Source organism: Labrus bergylta, chromosome 18 (assembly GCF_963930695.1).
Source record: "Labrus bergylta chromosome 18, fLabBer1.1, whole genome shotgun sequence".
NCBI lineage: Eukaryota > Metazoa > Chordata > Actinopteri > Labriformes > Labridae > Labrus > Labrus bergylta.
Window position 1 is genome coordinate 23,087,737 of NC_089212.1, and position 20,311 is coordinate 23,108,047.

The 20,311-nt window shown below is 41.9% G+C and overlaps 2 protein-coding genes across 2 annotated transcripts; one reads left to right on the forward strand and one right to left on the reverse strand.

Annotated features, from left to right (window-relative positions):
* Positions 1–8: 8 nt before the first annotated feature.
* On the forward strand, positions 9–12,179 carry LOC109994581 (ribosome quality control complex subunit NEMF). Its single transcript, XM_029280078.2, has 32 exons — positions 9–211; positions 331–399; positions 1,861–1,963; positions 2,488–2,613; positions 2,708–2,856; positions 2,966–3,033; positions 3,163–3,243; positions 3,347–3,417; positions 3,523–3,593; positions 3,677–3,752; positions 3,842–3,982; positions 4,694–4,902; positions 4,979–5,146; positions 5,235–5,298; positions 5,393–5,481; positions 5,584–5,687; positions 6,618–6,680; positions 6,773–6,885; positions 7,045–7,102; positions 7,191–7,249; positions 7,346–7,466; positions 7,599–7,824; positions 7,918–7,960; positions 8,042–8,094; positions 8,447–8,618; positions 8,902–8,979; positions 9,952–10,173; positions 10,270–10,305; positions 10,439–10,545; positions 10,631–10,674; positions 10,777–10,856; positions 11,919–12,179. The coding sequence occupies exons 1-32, from the start codon at positions 153–155 to the stop codon at positions 11,994–11,996; spliced, it is 3,201 nt and encodes a 1,066-aa protein (XP_029135911.2). The 5' UTR covers positions 9–152; the 3' UTR covers positions 11,997–12,179.
* LOC109994580 (kelch domain-containing protein 2) lies at positions 12,175–20,085 on the reverse strand. Its single transcript, XM_020647986.3, has 14 exons — positions 19,974–20,085; positions 17,542–17,859; positions 17,365–17,444; positions 17,152–17,269; positions 16,900–17,012; positions 16,116–16,200; positions 15,898–15,981; positions 15,237–15,317; positions 14,415–14,473; positions 14,042–14,151; positions 13,883–13,955; positions 13,700–13,787; positions 13,543–13,595; positions 12,175–13,419 (listed from the first exon to the last, which is right to left on the reverse strand). The coding sequence occupies exons 2-14, from the start codon at positions 17,836–17,838 to the stop codon at positions 13,296–13,298; spliced, it is 1,365 nt and encodes a 454-aa protein (XP_020503642.2). The 5' UTR covers positions 17,839–17,859; positions 19,974–20,085; the 3' UTR covers positions 12,175–13,295.
* Between the last annotated feature and the right edge of the window lie 226 nt (positions 20,086–20,311).

Here is a 20,311-nt window from a genome sequence, read left to right on the forward strand (position 1 = left end):
CAACCTGACTGTTCAGTTGTGCGCATGCGCTTGACCAATAATTTCCTGCATGTATTTCTCGCTGATGTCGCTCCAGCTATGTGACTTTTTTTTTTCCATCCCTTTCTTTTGACTTTTTCTTCTCTTAAATTGTCCCCCGCTGTTCAGTCGACATGAAAACGAGATTCGGCACTGTGGACATCCGGGCAGTTATTGCCGAAATCACTGCCAAGTAAGGTGTAGAGTGGTGTAGCCTTTAGCTCGGCTTGCAGAGCTAAGCACCTTTCATTCATGGACAGATGTTGACCAACCGTTCAACTGTTTGTTTGTTTGTTTGTTTGTTTGTTTCAGCTACATCGGCATGAGAGTCAACAACGTGTATGACATCGACAACAAGACGTATCTCATCCGTCTGCAGAAGTAAGAACACTTTGTGAAGTTGTCAACAGTTTCACCTTGTTGTTCATATGACTGGAAGTTCAGTCAAATGACGTCATGCAGGTCAAAAAGTTCTCTTAAAACTGTTCATTGATTACAAGGAGGAATGCATTCGCGTTGATATAATGGCATGGGCGGTTCCAGGCAGGGGCCAACAGGGGCCAACAGGGGCCAATGCTCCTGTAACACTGAGCTTTGCCCCCCCCTGTGCCCCCCCCCCCCCCTCAAAACACAGATAAAATAATCCTTTATTTATCCCACAACGGGGAAATTTACATTGTTACAGCTGCAAAGAGCAAAGATTTCAGATAAAAAGTGAACACAGTACAATTTAAATTTAGAATAAAAATTAAGATACTAAAACACACACACAGTATTTGACTCAACAACTGGACTCACTATCTAGTATTCAATTCTGTTCCTGAAACAAATATAAATCATGGTATTTTATGATGTAAGCTATTATTTGGCATATTATATATTTTTTTAAAGCGATCATCTTTGTCTATTTTTCTCCTGGGTTTAATGTTCCCCTCTGATAAAACAACTGGCCCCAGTTTGGCCCCCTGAGTAAAAGTGGTCTAGAACCGCCTCTGTATAAAGGTAGTATGAATAAGTATGGTTCAAAGTTGACGTCATGCTGCAGACTTGCTTTGTCATTCTTAAAGTATTATATAAGGTTGTGGTGTCCAAACTTTTTTTTTTTTCGCTAAAGAAATCCTTTAATAAAAGGAAATCAAATATTTTGATTTCTTTGTTCTACTTAATTTTTTTTCTCAGAATCAAACCTGTAACGTGGTTCATGTAGCTCAGGTCATTAAACGGTTAAACAACAGTCCGCTTGTTTGCAAAAACTTTGCGTACGTTTTTTTTCATAGTTTACAAAAAAATGTGGAAAATAGTAAAAGTTGTAGATTTAAAAAAAAAAAACAACAACATACATGTTACTGAACATTTTCTATTTTAGGAATATTGTTCAGCCCTTGTTAACATGAAAAGAAAAATAAGATAATGTGCCGATCTTAATTGAGGCCCCAAAATCTTCTGATTCTTCATTTGAAGTCACGGGCCGCAAAAAAAAATCCCCTCAAGGGGTTAGTAAAATCTTTATTTTGTACTTTTTTTTCCAGATGTGTTTCCAGGTTGTTACACATATTGACACACAAATACAGAAACAGACAGATACTACCAAAAGAAGAAAGATATAAAAAATTAAGGTTGTTGTGTATCAAACACCTGGTGGGTAAACTTTAAAACCTGAGCAAAGAGGGAAACAAACAGCTCACTGAACTTTGAAAGAAATGTAGGTTATCTCTGATCAAATCATCATACATCCTGATTTATTATGATCATGCAGAGTTCCTTGTTGTTGACCGATACAGATTTTAAAAAAAAAACGCTTGGAGTCTGTTTGTATAATTAAGTGTCTTGTTGTTGTCTCAGGCCGGACAGCAAAGCCGTCCTCCTGATTGAGTCTGGGACCCGGATTCACTCCACGGACTTTGAATGGCCCAAGAACATGATGCCTTCAGGGTTCGCAATGAAAGTAAGAATATCGTCTTTTTATTTCAATTGATCGACCTACCGAGTTTTTTTTGTTTTTGTTTTAATTATTTGAATAGCCTTTTGAGCTGCAGCCAGAGGGTCCCCGGTTCAAGTCCCGGTATGGACCAAAGTATGTAAAGTGGTCTGGTTGCTGAAGAGGTGCCAGGTCACTTCCTGAGCAAGGCGCAGAGCTCCGTGTGGAGGAACCTGCACTCTGACATCTCTCTGTTAGTGCATGTGTGTAATTCAGACCTGTGTGTGTGAGAAGCATGTCTCTAAATAACAGAGTCTAAAATGTGACCTCTGGGATTAATAAAGCACGTCAAAACAAAAATGTCTTACAAACCCATCCATATTTGATTTATGATCGAACACCAAGCAGAACAACTCTCGGTGTGTCACTAAACAGATTTGATATTTATCTCATTAGTTTCTTCACTCCCCCTCCCCCCACAAAGTCCTCATCAGACCTGTTTTTGTTTATTTATGCTTTAGTTGTGATGTTTAAACCATGTTCCTGTGTAGTGTCGTAAGCACCTAAAGACTCGGCGGCTGACCCAGGTTAAGCAGCTCGGCGTTGACAGGATTGTTGACATCCAGTTCGGGTCAGACGAGGCGGCCTACCACTTGATCATTGAGCTCTATGACCGGGTGAGAAAAACACTTTCAAGATGTTTGTCAGGGCTTTTCTGCAGAGCTCTGACCCCAAACTATGACACTGATGCTTCTCCATCTCCTCCTCCAGGGTAACATCATTCTGGCAGACCACGAGTACACCATCCTCAACCTGCTGCGGTTTCGGACCGCCGAGGTAGAAGACGTGAAGATCGCTGTGAGAGAGCGCTACCCTGTGGAGAGCGCTCGCCCCCCTGAACCTCTCATAAGCTTAGAGAGGTGACAACATCATTTTGCATGCTTGACACCTTTGAAAACAATCAGAATGATTCAATAACAAGTAAAAACATAAAATCTCTGTTTATCTTTTTCTTTTTTTTTCCTGCAGACTCACAGAAATCCTCAGCAAAGCCCAGAACGGAGATCAGGTGAAAAGGGTCCTGAATCCTCACCTTAGTAAGTAGCGGGGCAACCACTTCTGAATCGTTAATCTTAAACCGATACACAAAAAAAGTCTCTTTAGCTGAAAATCTTAAACTTCTCTTTGTGATGTAAACAAACAGACTGTTCTGTGTTCTTCTGCAGCATATGGAGCCACGCTGATAGAACACAGCTTGATGGAGGTGGGTCTACCCGCCTCGGTCAAAGTGGACGGCCAAGTTGAAGGTAAAGTTAAGCAGTTAGATTTTTTTTTTTATATTTAATCCCTAATGCTTTTAATCTCTGTATCAATCTCTGAATACAGTTTTTGATCTGAATGATTTTTCAGCTGCAAAAATCCTTGAAGCGCTGCAGATTGCAGAAACGTACATGGAGAGAACGGAGCACTTCACAGGCAAGGTAAAAAAAAAAAAAGTCTTTCACAAGCATAATTTACTGAGAGGAAATACTTTGTTTTCCTCTTTAAGATCATACATAAATTAACTCTAAATGTTTTTGTTTAAGGGCTACATCATTCAGAAGAGTGAGAAGAAACCGAGCTTAATTCCCGGCAAACCCAGCGAAGAACTGCTCACGTAAGAACCCTGCACAACATGATTTTAAAGCTTGTTATCAATATAACATGTTATTAATGTAAGTCAATGACTCCTTCTTACAGATACGATGAATTCCACCCCTTCCTCTTTGCCCAGCATGCAAAGAATCACTATCTGGAGTTCGATACTTTTGACAAGGTAGATTACAGCATGACTGGTTTTTATTTCTTTTGAATTGTGGTTCTTTCTCCAAATCGTAGGGAATCAAATTGTATTCTCTCCATCAGGCGGTGGATGAGTTCTTCTCCAAGATGGAGAGTCAGAAGATCGACATGAAGGCCCTGCATCAGGAGAAACAGGCTCTGAAGAAGTTGGAGAATGTGAAGAAGGACCACGAGCAGAGGCTGGAGGCCTTGCACCAGGCACAGGTCAGCATAAAGAGCAACTCTTACCTTTTGTTGGGTCCTGAGTTACCACTCTACATGAGGTACTGGACCAGCTCTCCGTTCAAAGGGTCTGGTAACCAGCTCATTGCCGTGGTTACCCAGTCAACTCGAACTGATAACTGTTGAAGCCACAACAATTTTCTAACTGCCTTCATCCGGACGTCTAACCTGCTCGCTCTGATACAGAACCTGATTGAATAACTCTGAATCAGGTACTGATATCAGCCATGCCCCTTTAACAGCAGCTCTACTGTTACTGATCAGAGCACCTGGTTTGTTGCTATGAAATGTTTTAGAGGCAGCACGCACCAAGGGTTTGATTTATCTCTTTGGCTAGAGCAACCAATAGGAACCTTTTGTAGATGTTGTCACACACTATACCTTTAAGACCACAATCCTCAAAGGAAGAACATGTGACATGATACACATAAATACAGCAGATATCAAGTCTATCCTGTGTCTCATGACTGTCTACAATGAGGGAGAAGCTTGAGTCCCGCTGGCTGTGTTGTTGTCAGAGCCGTGTTTAATGCAGCAGGGCAAAGCAAACAGCTCAAACATGTGATAAGAAATTGACAAATACTTTTTTAAATAATAATTATCTTCTGCAAATATCCCTATAGTTGCTCCTACTTTTCCCTTTTTTAGATGAACAAACTAGTGTATCAAGAAGAGTTGCTTTGTGTGTTGCAGGAGGTGGACAGGGTCAAAGGTGAGCTGGTGGAGATGAACCTGCCCATGGTGGAGAGAGCGCTGCAGGTGGTGCGAAGCGCGCTGGCCAATCAGGTGGACTGGACCGAGATCGGCATTCTGGTCAAAGAAGCTCAAGCCGCGGGAGACCCCGTAGCGTGCGCCATCAAGGAGCTGAAGCTGCAGACCAATCACATCACCATGCTTCTAAAGTAAGATGACCACTGATGACACAGAAACCAGTAGCACAGAAACACTCTGCTTCATGTGTGTCCCGCCCCTCTCAAGGAATCCGTATGTTTCTGAGGAGGACCTGCAAGAGGAGGAGAAGAGAGACGTGGTGGAGGAGAAAGGGAAGAAGAACAAAAACAAAGGACAGAACAAGAAGCTGCAAAAGGACAAACCCATGCTGGTGGATGTGGACCTCGGCCTGTCGGCTTACGCCAACGCCAAAAAGTAAGTTCCACGTCATTCTTGAGACACAGAAGTCAGTTTCAGTGTTTTCTTCACAGCTGACAGACCTTTTTTATTGTTCTTATTTAAGGTACTACGACTGCAAACGCAGTGCTGAAAAGAAAGAACATAAAACAATCGAAGCTGCAGGAAAAGTAAGAACGCTTTACAGTTTTGCATTTTAGATCATTTGCAGTTTAACTTGCAACCCAAATGTCGACTGTTCTTCCTGTTTTTATCCCTTTTCAGGCGATGAAATCTGCAGAGAAAAAAACACAGAAAACACTCAAAGAGGTGCAGACAGTGACCACCATCCAGAAGGCCAGAAAAGTCTACTGGTAAGACCAACATGACACGATGCTCCTGAACTCATTCAGTAGCAATGTATGGAGCTGTAAAGCCTTTGAATTATCATTAACCATTCCTCCTCTTCTGTGCAGGTTTGAGAAGTTCTTATGGTTCATCAGTTCAGAGAATTATCTCGTCATCGCAGGAAGAGATCAGCAGCAGAACGAGATGATTGTGAAACGCTACCTCCGAGCAGGTGACTTGTCTGCAAACACTTCACCTGAAAGTGAATGAAAGAGTCAAACATGAGCTCATTTGGACGGAAGCCCTAAGCAGACACGCATCCAAACATTTGATTTGCTATATTTTCCTGTGATTACGAGTTCATTTAAGTCGTAGTTGCTTGACTTATTTTTCTTGTTGTCTCAGGATATCAAAGCTGGTTGTCTCCATAATAACAGATTCATTTATCTCATATAACAAATAAGATAACAAAGTTGGTTATTCATGATATCAGGATCATACAGTCCTCGTCACACTGGTCGCAGGTTCGATTCTCGTTCCCAACACTGCCCTGAATCTGTCCTATCAAACACAAAGCCACAAAAATACTATAATAAAATAAAATAAATAGGCTTGTCACTGTGAGAGACCCAACCACAACATACCAATCTGATATTGCTTACATTAATGAGGTACGTTAAAGGTCACATATTCTCCTCATTTAAAAAAAGTTTAAATAAGTCTCAGAGCTCCCCAAAACATGTGTGTGAAGTTTCTTGTTCTAAATCCACTCTGATCCTGTATTTGATCATGTCTATAAACCCCTCTATTTCAGCCCTGCTCAGAACAGGCTGTTTCTGTGTCTGTACCTTTAAATATGTAAATGAGCTGTGTCTGACCACGCCCCCTCTCTGGAAGGTGCTTGGGTGTCTCGGGCTTTCTCTCTCCATGTCCTATTGTTTACGTTGAGAAGGCAGACTCAGAGGGCAGAACAAACACCTAGCTGTGGGAGTGTCACCCACCTGGGGGAGGGGCTACTGCCCTTTGTGATGTCATAAAGGGAAAATCTCCAAACAGCCTGTTTGAGCACACAGATAAACGGAGTCAATAGAATGTAAGGAGGCACGCTCGCTTAGGTCTTCAGTACATCAGTCGCCTCATATGTAACTTCATTTTTCTTCAGGTGATATCTATGTCCACGCTGACCTCCACGGAGCGACTAGTTGTGTCATCAAAAACCCCTCAGGTGAGACTACTTGACTTGTTTTTTTTTTTTTATCAGGTTTTTGGATCTTCTGTGGTTTGTTACTTTTCAATCTCCTCGTCCTCCCGCTGCAGGTGAGACCATCCCTCCACGTACCCTGACAGAAGCGGGCACCATGTCTGTGTGCTATAGTGCCGCCTGGGACGCCAAGATCATCACCAGCGCCTGGTGGGTTCATCATCATCAGGTGAGTTATCCATATGAGAGGACTAAGCACTGAAATACTCAACATAAGCATAACATTTTTTATATTTCTCACATAATTCAAGTTTAAGTTTTACAGTAATGGAATTGTTTGCATCATCTATAGGTGGAAAACACTGATGCATGTATTTTCTCTCTGTAGGTGTCTAAGACGGCTCCGACCGGAGAGTACTTGACCACTGGGAGTTTCATGATCAGAGGTAGAACATAATGAAGTTTAAGATTTTGAATCCACATATGAGACGCCGTTCTTTTGTCTGAATGAAGATCTCTAACGTTTGTTCTCAGGAAAGAAAAACTTTCTTCCTCCTTCCTACTTGATTATGGGCTTTGGATTTCTCTTCAAGGTAAATCAAAAAACAAAAAAAAACGTTGAGTGCACAATTTTTTAACTCTTGAGTCCTCGTCAACAAGAATGAAGTTTCATGCCGGCCGCTGTGCAGGTGGACGACGAGAGTGTGTCCAGGCACCGAGGGGAGAGGAAGGTGAAGACTGTGGAGGACGACATGGAGGAGGTGGCGTCTTCAACCTCTGAGCTGTTAGAGGAGGGAGAGGAGCTCACAGGTAACACACACACACACACACACACACACACACACACACACACACACACACACACACACACACACACACACACACAGAAATATGACTTCATGGGGACGACCGGATTCAAACCCACTCTGCCGCATTTTGCAGGTGATGACAGCAGTGACGACGATCAAGCGGCAGAAGATGGAGAGAAGGATAAGAAAAATAAAAAGACGGGGGCGGGGGGTGATGGTGCGAGTGGAGAACTGGCCGCTGTTCCCGAGGACGAGGAAAACCTGGAAGCGGAGGAAGACAGCGGAGAGGAAGAGGAGACGAGTGAAGAATTTAGCTTTCCAGATACGACCATCTCCCTCTCGCATTTACAGCCCAGCAGGTGAAGAGCTGTTACCGACGCTGGGAAAACAGATCCGCGCACATGACGATGAGTTGAGCTCAGTTAATAAAAAGTGTCTCCATTTGTTTCTAGGAGCGCTCAGAACCCTGGTTTCAAACAGGAAGTGACCACACAGGTAATCAGTTGCACCTTAATCTCGGTGAATACTTAAAGATTAAGACGTCATGATGGTGATAATTTATTCATTTCTCTTCAGGCTGAGGCAGAAGACTCCCAGGTGAAGAAACACATGACTGCCAAGCAGAGGAGGTAAATGAATGGAGTTAAAGATGGAGTTCTTAAAGGGATATTTCACCCGTTGATGAGTTGTGCGTCATCGGAGGCTCCTTTTCAGACAGGAAATAAGAATCTTTCCTGTCTCGGGAAAATGAGGGCGGGATGCATGACCATTCAGAAATACTACCAGGTCTCTAATGATACAAAGATTAATGCAAACGGGTGAAGTATCCCTTTAAATTACACTTAAGAGGCTTTCAGTAACTTAGTTTAAGGGTGGGGGTGGGGGGGGGGGTATGTCAACCTTTCTTCATTCCTTATAAGTGGATCCAGGGTGTTTTTTTTGTTTTTTTAAACCCTCAGGTGTTTTTGTCTTTGCAACCAGAGAGGAGAAGAAGAAGAAACAGAAACAGGACGGCTGTGACATCGAGGAGAAGACCGAGACTTCAGCAGGTGGATCTGCTGGTGATCAGGGATCCAAAGGTGGAGGAGGTGGAGGAGGTGGAGGAGGAGGAGGAGGAGGCCCCTCCCAGCCGCCTCTAAAGAGAGGTCAAAAGGTAAAGAGTTTGTAGATAAGATGTTCTGCTGTGATCGGACTTTAAACGATACAGATGACAAACATTTAAAGGGAATGCAGGACAAAATAATGATGGTTACATATCACTGCCTGAGCCTTGGACTACACCGTGCTAAAATAGCAGCAGTCCGTTCATACATCAGTGAAACATGGTCAAACAAAACAACAACTTTGTAGGTCGAGTATAAAGTTTGAATAAACATGGCCCTATCATGTCACAATGTGTGTTCGATGCTCAATCTGTGTTTGTGATGTCACTCCAGAAAAAGTTAAAGAAGATCAAAGAGAAGTACAAAGACCAGGATGAAGAGGACCGGGAGCTGATGATGCAGCTGCTTGGGGTACGTCGTTCACTATGTACGGTCCATCCGCTGCTGCTGCTGGTCAAGTCCATGCGGTCCTCATACACACTTTTTGAAACTGAGTAAGAACCCCCCCCCCCCCCCCGTGTCCACTTTGCTGCATGTCCGTCCTGTCTCCATGACAACCAAGCTGTAAGACCACCACTGCTCCATTTTACTGTATGTTTTTTGACATCGGTTGTCAACCCCCTCCCCACCGGATTGTTGATTGACGGTCTGCCTCCCCCCACCCCCTTGCTCCCTATCCCTCTTCCTGCATCTTATCCCATCTCTCCCCCTTTCCAACCCTGGCGCAGTCTAGACCTGTAAAGGCTGTTTCGTCATGAGACGGGGATCCGGCCGAAGATTTCTGCCTTTTAATAAGGCAGTTTTTTCTTACCACTGTAACTTTTGCTGCTTTGCTAAAGTGCTCATGATGGATAGGCTGGGTCGTTGTAACATAACAATGAGTAAGGTCTTTTTACCTGCTCTTTTGTAATGTTAACAGACAAAGAGTAAGGTCTTTTACCTGCTTTTTGTAACATAACAATGAGTAAGGTCTTTTACCTGCTTTTTGTAACATAACAATGAGTAAGGTCTTTTACCTGCTTTTTGTAACATAACAATGAGTAAGGTCTTTTACCTGCTTTTTGTAACATAACAATGAGTAAGGTATTTTACCTGCTTTTTGTAAAGTGTCTCGAGATAACACTTGTTCTGAGTTGACGCTATACAAATAAAAATTGATTGAATTGATTGATTGATCGGTTACACCCTCGCAGACATGGAGCAAAGTGGATGTGGGTACAAGACATGATCAGTAGGTGGCAAAAATCCAAATTGAAGGCGCTCAGAGCGGCCGAACAAAAAAGGAAGTTCTCAGAAAACTATTTTAGAAAGATGCTAACGCTCAGACAAAAACCGCTAGGTGGACACCGGGGGCCTAACATTGTTATTGCTCTCTTTTCTTAGTCAGCCGGTTCCACCAAGGACGAGAAGGAAAAGGGGAAGAAAGGAAAGAAAGGGAAGGGGAAAGACGAACCCGTAAGGAAACCGGCTCCTCAGAAACAACCGCAGAAACCTCGGCCCGTGGAGACGGCGGTGAAGAAGGCCGAGGCGACGGGAGAAGGGGAGGTGATGAATGAGGAGAAACGACCAGGAGAGGAGGGAGAAGCTGCTGAACAGGAGGACAAGGTACCAATTCCATGAAAGTTATCTCTAAAACTCGCAGATATCATGTCTGTTTGTTTGTTTGTTTATTATCGATGCTGTCCTTTTTTTTTTTTTCAGGAAGATGACGTGGACCAGGACAACCCCGGAGCAGAGGTGAGTCCTTACCCTGAACATTTTTGATAAAAATAAAAAGCCTTTTTTTAATTCCCTTCTGAATATTTATCTTATTTTGGTGGGTACATGTTTGTTACTGACATTAGTGTGACTGATGTTTACCTGTGTGCAGGAAGCGGAGAACCTGCTCACTTCTCTGACGGGCCAGCCTCATGCTGAAGACGTGCTGCTGTTTGCTGTGCCCGTCTGCGCTCCATACACCGCCCTCACCAACTACAAGTAAGTGCACTGAACCTTTTATATATATATGCAAGAGGCAAAGTGAAGCATGCACAGGCCTAAAAGAGTCACTTCTGTTTCCCAGACACAAAGTGAAACTGACCCCTGGAGCCCAGAAGAAAGGCAAAGGTAAACACAGAGACACATTAAAAACCCGTTCACTTTTTCAGTATGTGTTAATAAACGAATGCTTCTGGATTCGACGGTGATGTTGTTTATTTTTCTTACTAGCCGCACGCACTGCGGTCCTCAGCTTCACAAAAACCAAAGAGACCTCGCCCCGAGAGAAGGACCTGTTCCGCAGTGTCAAGGTAAAGACGTCTGCTGCACATGAAAAGTGATCATCCATTCTGTTCGTTGCTTATGAATGATTAAGATGTGTTGTAGTCAAGTCCACATTAACGAGACCAGAGTGTTGAACTCTTTTTTTGAGCATTTTTGCCGTTATTGGAAAGGAAGGCTGAAGAGAGACAGTGGGTGCATCCGAATTGCTAAGTACCTACTCAATCTGTCAGCAGGCAGTAGACAGTAACTACTATCCATGCTGTCTACTGTTTAGTACCTACTATTCAGCAGGAGCGCACAGTAGGCAGATATTTGTTCCTACTTTGTCTGATTCATTCAGTATGGAAGTGGTGTCATTTATGTTACCCGAACCGGCTGCATTAACATTTTGTTTAACTTTATTCAAGAAGAGTAATGCACATATACAGTCAGGTAAAAAAAACAATATCACAAGTAAAAGGCAGATTAAATAACTAAATAACATACAGTACATAAAGAACAAATGAAAGACAGTAATATACAGAATATAAAATAAACTAATAAAGACACATTTAAATAGAGGGGGGAAGGTTTTATAATAATGCAGACATTTTCTGTTGTTAACTAAAAGTAGCGATTTCAGTCGGGACTTTAAATGAAGAGGAGGAGAGAGGGAGGGATGACATACAGCAAAGGGCCCGAGGTCAGATTCGAGATGAAGACTACAGCCTCCGTACATGGCGGGCGCTGCAAAATAGGAGATCCTTTGTCCCTGCAGCCATGAGGCATTATAACACACAGGCCAATGGTAGCAGCTCATGACTGTATCTGTGGGTGGAACGTTACTGTCTGCCTTTTTCTGGTTTCTCTCCCCAACACCCTGGTGATTTGTGCCATTATAAGAAGCATTCAGGAATATAAAGACTTTTAGTATTTTAATTATCTGTTAATATCCATGTTTTGTTTTCTCTGTTTGTTCTATTTTTTCTAACTTGTTAGATGAATAAAGTATTTATCTATCCATCTGCTAGGCTGTCTGGAGCCATTTTGTTTCTCTTTGTAAAACAGTTCAAACGATCCCCTCTCTTATCTCCTTTTTTGGTTTGCAGGACACGGATCTCTCCAGGAACATGCCGGGCAAAGTGAAAGTGTCCGCTCCAAACCTGCTGGCTGCCAAGAAGAAATGAGCTGAGCGGAGAGATGTACATTCACAGTCTTTCACCAACAATTCAAAGCTGACGACGTCACTGGATCAGGAGAGTCCTCCTGTGTGATTAAGACTCATTTTTATTTTCAGAACTGATCGAGCCACGTCTGTGTAGAATGAAAAAAAACAACATGTAAATAAACAAATCAGACCAAAACTGAAACGTATAGTACATGTTTATTCTTTGAGTACAAAGTACCGGTACACATTGTATTCTACAATAAAAAACACCAAGGGAACATTGTGCAAACCAGGCAAATACAAACACGGCCCTGCTGACATCAGGCGTCTCAGTGCAACGTGGCTCAACATCCGACCAATCGCATTCTCTCACTCATCGATTCAATTAAAGTTCAGATGCTACACGAGCCGCTCGGGAGAATGTAAAGGCTTCAGAAGCCTTTTAGAAGAAGAAAAAGAAAAGTCACATTACCTCACAAATATATAAATAACTACTTAAAAGTACAAATCAACAGTTCTGAGAGGAGAGTCGTTTGAAATGAAGCACAAGTCGTAGGTCTGTTTTGAAGTTAAACACTCAATTTAGCCAAATACTCGGAAGAAATCAATGAAGCAACAGGCTCCCAAAAATATATGCACCATTAAAGCAAACCTGGCACCTCCGCATTTAATGTTGGTCAAACTTTGAAAGGAAAACCAGAAAAAGTAAAAATATTTCGTCCCATGAGAGGTGTTTCTGTTGGTCTGAAGGAACCAAACTCTCTCCTTTAATCCTACCAGAGGTTAAATATGTGTGCAGAGGAAAAGGGATCTCTGGAAAACACTCAAACCAAAAACTCCAAACAATTACTTTTGCTCTCTAGCCTCCTCCTCAGGATTTCTTTGAATCTTCCTGAATTCCTCCAACATGAAAGTTGTTTAATTTTCTGACTGAAAGGTGAGAACAAAAAAGGAAGCCAGCAGTAGTTGAACATGTTTCTCTCTCTCTCTCTCTCCTCTTGTATGAAGAGCTCAGTAACACCTGGACTGATGCTTCCTCTCTAAAAAGATTCTCCTGGCTTTGCAAAAAGTTCAACTTATGAGATAATGAGGAGACAAATAATAACACGCTTTGGAAACCCTTCAAACCTCAATGTGCCGGTCAGCCTTCCTAAAAGCTTCACTGCTCTTCACTATTGCTCAGAGATTTCTTTTCATGTATGCAAGTGTCCACACACACACACAGACACACACACACATTAACTTAATGCTTTGAGGGTGGCGTTCATCTCGTCCATACATACACATCACATTGTAATCGTCTGCAGTAGATGACGGCCTAGGAGCCCAGTGTGTTGACCCGTGACATCCTCTGTTTGAGGCTGTGCAGGAGGTGTTTGGGTAAGCAGTCCCAGTAACTCGACAAGCGCTCCCTGTGCTGCAGGATGGCCTCCATGCAGAACCTGGAGGGTAAGGAAGGGGGGAGGGGGGAGGGGGGAGGGGGGGGAGACAGGTTAATATAAGATCAAAACACATGACAGAAATCTGGATTGTAGCGCGTCGTCTTTTCTCCTGCGCACGCTCACCTCACGAGAGATTTGGGCTGAACGTTGAACACCAGGAGCTCGCTGCTGTGAGCCTGCCACATTTAAAAAAAAAAAAAAAAAAAGGAGTCAGAATCAGAGGACAGCTCTTCATGTGTGTGTGAAAAAAAAAAAAAAGTGGTCCATTTTAGATACTTACAGCTCTTTGATGAGACAGCAGGTTGTTGGCACATCCTCCAAACACAAACACCTCGCCGTCAGGACCCGAGCACGCCGAGTGCCACAGCCTGAAACACACAGGATGATGATGATGTCATCAAGTCCCTTTGGTTCACAGGAGCGCACAAACATGTGAGTGTTCACGATCATACGAGTCATTTACCTCGGCCTCTCCGTGTGATGGTGTTTGAAAGGCTTCCATTCATTTTTGCTCACGTAGTAGAGCCACGCATCGCCTGAAAAAAGACATATCTCCATGAGAGCACATCTTACTCTGAAGTGGAAAAGATGATTTCTTTTTTTGAACAGATGTTCAGCTCACTCAGTGTTTCTCTTTCTGTGGTGAAACCTCCGAATAGGAAGATGTGGTCCGGCGACACAGGGGTGAAAGAGTGCCAAGAGCGGCCGACGGGACCCTGCTGAGGAACGCTCCTACAGCCAGGCAGGGAGGGAGGGGGGAGGGGGGAGGGGGGAGGGGGGCGGGTCACAGAGGAACAAGAGAAATACAGATGTGAGAAGTCGCTAAAACGTCGATATGAGACATACAAAAATGCAGATAGTAGATAGAGTAGTTTTGACACATATTGGCAAATATCCCCGCCTATAATGAGCTTCATCTTCCTTCCACACTCACAAAAGGTGCCCTGATATTCACTTTCTTTACTTCCATGTTTCTGAGAAGACCCAACACTTACATTTCATGCCACTCCCACGTGTCCAGGTCGATGTAGTACAGGTCGTTTAGCCGGTAGCTCTGTGGACAGGCGGACACAGAGGTGGGAATTGGAAACATTACAAATCCATACAAGGAATTAGGGCTGGGAAATATATCGAGTTTTTAAGATATATCGATATATTTTCAAACAAGATGTAGGGTAAGACAATATCGTTAATATGGATATAGTTTATGTTGCATTAAAATAACATTATAGAGGTGCCAGGTCACCTTTTTGTCATCTCACTGACAAACAGGTAGTTTATTTTCCATGTGTTTTCACTGTTAATAAAAGACATATCGATATATATCGAGTAACGCCATTCAGCTAAACAATATTGAGATGTGAGTTTTGGTCCATATCGGCCAGCCCTACAAGGAATACAAAGGAGAATAAAAACATGTCGAATCAGCCAAAAAAAAAAAAAAAAGAACCTTTACGGGAGTTTTGACCAAACTAATCTTTGTAATCTCAGGAGCAGAGGTGTGAAACATCTGGACTTTCCCTCTGGTATCCTATCACCTGGTGGCTTCCTTATGTTGTACCAGACATTGTGATTGCATTTGTAGGATGTGCGTTCCTATTGGTTTATTGACCTATAGTTGTTTGATGTGGAGGAAACAACTTTAACGTCTTCTCTCCGAGCTGCATGTGGTAAAAAGGTTTTTGACTCGTAGCACCGAGTTTGTACTTCTTCAGAGAACTAGCAGATCTCATATTTTTGGAAGCAATTTCTCTCACACCTGCATCACAGCAGAGATTCTAAACACGTCCACATCTCAAAGTTTTTAGTTTACTCACCTTGTATCGTCCGCCAAACACGTAGCCTCTGTTACCGACGGTGGCGCAGGCGTGAGCTGCTCTGGGTGACGGCGTGTTTCCCTACATCAAGCAGAAACAGAAACAGAGGAGACCAAGGATGTCAGATATATTTCAGTGTCTTATATTTAATCCATGTCGGGGACAGAGGAGAGGCTGTCTGTTTGGTTAAAAGGTAATCAAGCTTGTATAATGTGTGTGTGTGTAATGGTGCATTCATGTGGTGTCAGAAACATTGGAAAAACAAGTTTCCGAGTTGTAAAATGCACATGAAACTCAGAAAAGAATTAGGTGCCCGACTTCCCGACTTGACGTCAGAATCGTCATCACACGTGGGGGCAAAATATGTTTTGTTACCGTTCAGATACTTTTTATTAATTCACGTATTGCACATCAACTTTTTACTCAAATATAACTTTTAACAGAGACGTTTCTCTGATCGTCTTCTTCGTAGCATCAACGCTGTTTTTGTGCTGTTGTTACAATATTCCGACTTTCCGAACTGAAATCACTTGAACACACCGAAGTCGGAAGAACGACTTCCAAACTCGGAAACTCAGGACCACCCGAGCAGCGCCTGAATGCAGCATATGACCGACTTGTGTGAGATGATTGTTGATGAGTATTCTGGGCGCTGGTTTACCGTGGTGATCGGCTGGCTCCATGTTGATGTTTCCAGGTCCAGGATGTGAACGTGGTTGTTCCAGCCTCGCCCTGGGCTGTCCCACTGCGGCAGAAGAAAAACAGCTTTAATCAGTACAAATGTTAGAAAAATACAGATAAGACTCTAAAACTAATCCAGAAGAACATAATCAACACATTCAGATTTGAATCACACAAGGAGAAGTTTTGTTCACAGACCACGAGTGAGGAGGATTCATCGTACTCAAAAGTCCCTCGATGAGATCCCTGTGCAGAGTAGCCATAGCCGCCGAAGAATATGAGTCTGTGGAAACACAAAAATCCACCCCAAGATAAGAATGAGTTATTAGTCTCACTAATTGCCTTTAAACTAATTGTTTAAAGGCTTTATATGCGATTTTTTGATCCAGCAGATGTCGCCCTTGAGCTCCAGCATGAAACCAAAACAACTGGCGCTGCATTGTTGTGTTAGCATGCTAATGCTAGCGATCTTTATTATGCTGGTATCTTCACACTGCATGTAAATTTACCTGAAATGAGCGTGATCTAGAAACACAGTTAAGCAGTGAGTACAGTATGTTATTCTTCTTTTCTCTAGTCCCTCAATTAAACAACTTTTATACACGAGGGGAGGAGTCAGCCGGCCGTCTTGGCGATGTAAACAAACTGAAGATAGGACTCTGAAAACTCTGAAAGCATCACAGACAGTGGGACTCGGGTGTTACACCCATTGTAGACAGTGATGACTCACAGAGTTATTTTCAGAGGATATACTTGATTTCTACATTTAAGTGTGAAAAATCTCATATAAAGACTTTAATGTTTAACATGATCATCATAACATTAAAGTGGCTTCATTCACATGACATAAAGCCTTGGTTTTAAATATTGTATGTATGTATATAAGCACATTAATATTAACTTGACTTAACGTGTGGCGGTGAAAATGACCAACTCTGTAGGAGAGTGGGAACCCTGAAACAAGAACACGCTCATTCCTCACCTGTTCCTCTGAACCCAGCACCCGAGCTTATCCTTGCAGGACGGAGGCATTCCCTTCAGATCTCTCATTTCCTCCCAAACGAGGCTTGGAGCTCTCAGGGGGAGGCGGTAGATCTACAAAGTCCGGCATAGAATAAGAGCGGTCTGAGAGATGGTTGAATCAAAAAAAAAAAGCAGCCTGACCCGCGTTGATATCTTATATTTAAACGTGAAGAGAAGGTGTCAAAGCTTCATTAAACACACTAGCTTGTACCCTGTTTGTGTTTCCCCTGGCGTGATGACCTCCAAATAGGTAGAGGACTCCATCGACGCACACCCCACAGCTGCCTGACATGGATGTGTGCAGGTTTCCTCCAGCTGCATGCTTTGTCCTGTTGACAAAATGTTTTGAGGTGTTTACTTTATTTGAAAATATATCAAAACAGTGGTAGAATGATTTGAATCTTTTTAAAACTTTTCTTTTTACCATACTCCTGATTCCATGTTGTACGTCCAGATCTCATTTCTTGGTAAATAAAGGTCAAAGAATCCGTGGTTTTGGGCGTTCTTGTAGAGAAGAGGGATGAAATGTAATTTAAATAAAGACAGACTCTGAAGATTTTTATAAATAAAGTTTAAAAATAAGTGATTTTGGAGTCCTTACCTTGTATCCACCCCACACATACATTATGTTTCTGTCAATAACTGCTATATGACCACTGCGCTCGGCTGGGGAGTCCAACTCAAACGACTCGGACGCTTCTGTGTCCAAGGGCTGCTCATCCTCTACCTCCTCTTCATCGTCCTCCTCCTCGTCCTCCTCATCCATGTCGTCATTCACCATCCACGCAAACAGCCTGTCGTCTTCATCCCCGTCCCCGTCTCCATCCGAGTCGTTGTCATCCTCTCTGGCTGGCGCGTCGCCCATGTCCTCCTCCATCTCTGCCTCTATCTCTGCCATGTCGGAAGAGCCTCTTGTCACCTGTGAAGGCAATGAGCGAGAAAGACGAAGTTATCCAGCCGGGTCGGAGCTGATGGGATTATTCTGTTATGATGCACACACACCACACATTCCAATCTGCACATTGTCTGCACTCGATCTGCACTTTGACACCCTGGACACTTTACACTGTTTACATTATTCTATATTCAAATATTTATTTTTCAAATTTTACATTATATTCTATTTTACTGTATACATGTGTATTAGCAATTTAAGTGTTATTGCATGGCCTTGCGGAACAGTCTTTACATTTCACTACACATCTGTATGAGCATGTGACAAATAAAAATCTTGAATCTTGAATTAACTGATTTGTTTTTCCCCCAATCATCTAAAAATAGGCAGAAAAACAACCCACCTTTAAGACGCGGGATGTGAGGAAATGACAAGAGATTTGTCAGCAAGTACATTAAGCAAGTACAGCGATTAGGGTGCAGAAAAAAGCAATTTAAGATTAAAGAAATGAAGGTCATACTGTGCAATATCTATTTTATATTTCTGCATTATTTTACATTTCATACTGTGCAATATTTATTTTATATTTCTGCAATATTTTACATTTCATACTGTGCAATATTTATTTTATATTTCTGCATTATTTTACATTTCATACTGTGCAATATTTATTTTATATTTCTGCAATATTTTACATTTCATACTATGCAATATTTATTTTATATTTCTGCAATATTTTACATTTCATACTGTGCAATATTTATTCTATATTTCTGCAATATTTTACATTTCATACCGTGCAATATTTATTTTATATTTCTGCAATATTTTACATTTCGTACCGTGCAATATTTATTTTATATTTCTGCAATATTTTACATTTCATACCGTGCAATATTTATTTTATATTTCTGCAATATTTTACCTTTCGTACTGTGCAATATTTATTTTATATTTCTGCAATATTTTACATTTCATACCGTGCAATATTTATTTTATATTTCTGCAATATTTTACATTTCGTACCGTGCAATATTTATTTTATATTTCTGCAATATTTTACATTTCATACCGTGCAATATTTATTTTATATTTCTGCAATATTTTACCTTTCGTACTGTGCAATATTTATTTTATATTTCTGCAATATTTTATATTTCATACTATGCAATATTTATTTTATATTTCTGCAATATCTATTTATATTCTGTTATGCTACTACCTGTAAATAACTCCTACCATACATTGCCCATCTTACTTGAATCAGAGTTCCTTTTTTTTTTTTTTTTCTTCTTCTGTTGTTTTTAGCTGTGGATGCTTGTATGTGTGTGCACTTAAAGGTGAAGCCAAATAATTTCGTTGTACACTTGTATAAAGACAATAAAGACATTCTATCTACTCTATGTTGCAAACATTACATCACTTTTGCTGATGTATCCTCCTCTTCAATGGAGTGAATAGCAAATGTTAGAATCAGAGGAGCTGCTTGTCAACAGGCAGGAGAGGCAGCTGCTTGGGGCCCCAGATCAGTAGGAGGGCCACAAGGGTTGACAAACATTAAACCAAAACTTACAGTGGCTCAAAATGTGCAAATTCTGCATTGACCTCCTTAAGGGGCCCCATGTGACAGCACTCACTCTCGTTGCCCTGCTAAGTGTAGCATGCATTACTGCTGTGAAACCCAAAGTTTGTCAGTGAAGGTCAACAAAGAGGAATGAAGAGATGGATTATCTGTAAATGGGAGACACCATCAGCAGACATGATGTTTATAATTCAGGGCGACAGACCAGCTAGCACGCAGCACGGTTACTCAGTGTTGACCTACTTTAATGGCTTAACTTTTAGGGTACTACACCAACGCTTTCTGTTAGCTTAGCTTTTGCACCAACGACAAAAAAAGTACCCAAATGGTGGAAATGTGTTTATTTATTAGTTTAAAAGACCCTGAACTACATAGCAGGTGAAACAAGCTAGCGAGCCCCCAAACAGCTGTTCGTCAGTCGGTGTCTCTGTGGCTGCTGGATACAAAACAAACAAAAGTCCGTATTGTCGATAAACACGTCATTACCGGAGCTCGACCACGTGCAGCTTCAGTCCTGGGTCATTATTTATTCACCCCACCACCGTCGTTATCTTACCTTTGTCAGATGTTTGTTTTGCTGCAAATTTCAAAAGTAGTACGCCATCTATGGAAGGTCATCACAAGCGTTCTGGGGGCACGACCGGAAACAGTCGATTTGTTAAAGCCGCCATCTTGGTGAGGTCAGATTGAAACTCACTTGTCGTTCGTCACGTCCTACAGTTTAATCTTTCAATTTTGTGTTTTTAATGACTTAACAGGATGAAAACTTTTCTTTTTTTATATATTCAGAGTTTGGTAATTATAAAACTCTCAAAAGTGTAATTCCAGAGTACACTGACAAATACTTTTCTTTAATTTAAAGAGTAATCTGTGTAATCCAATTGAGCCCCCGAA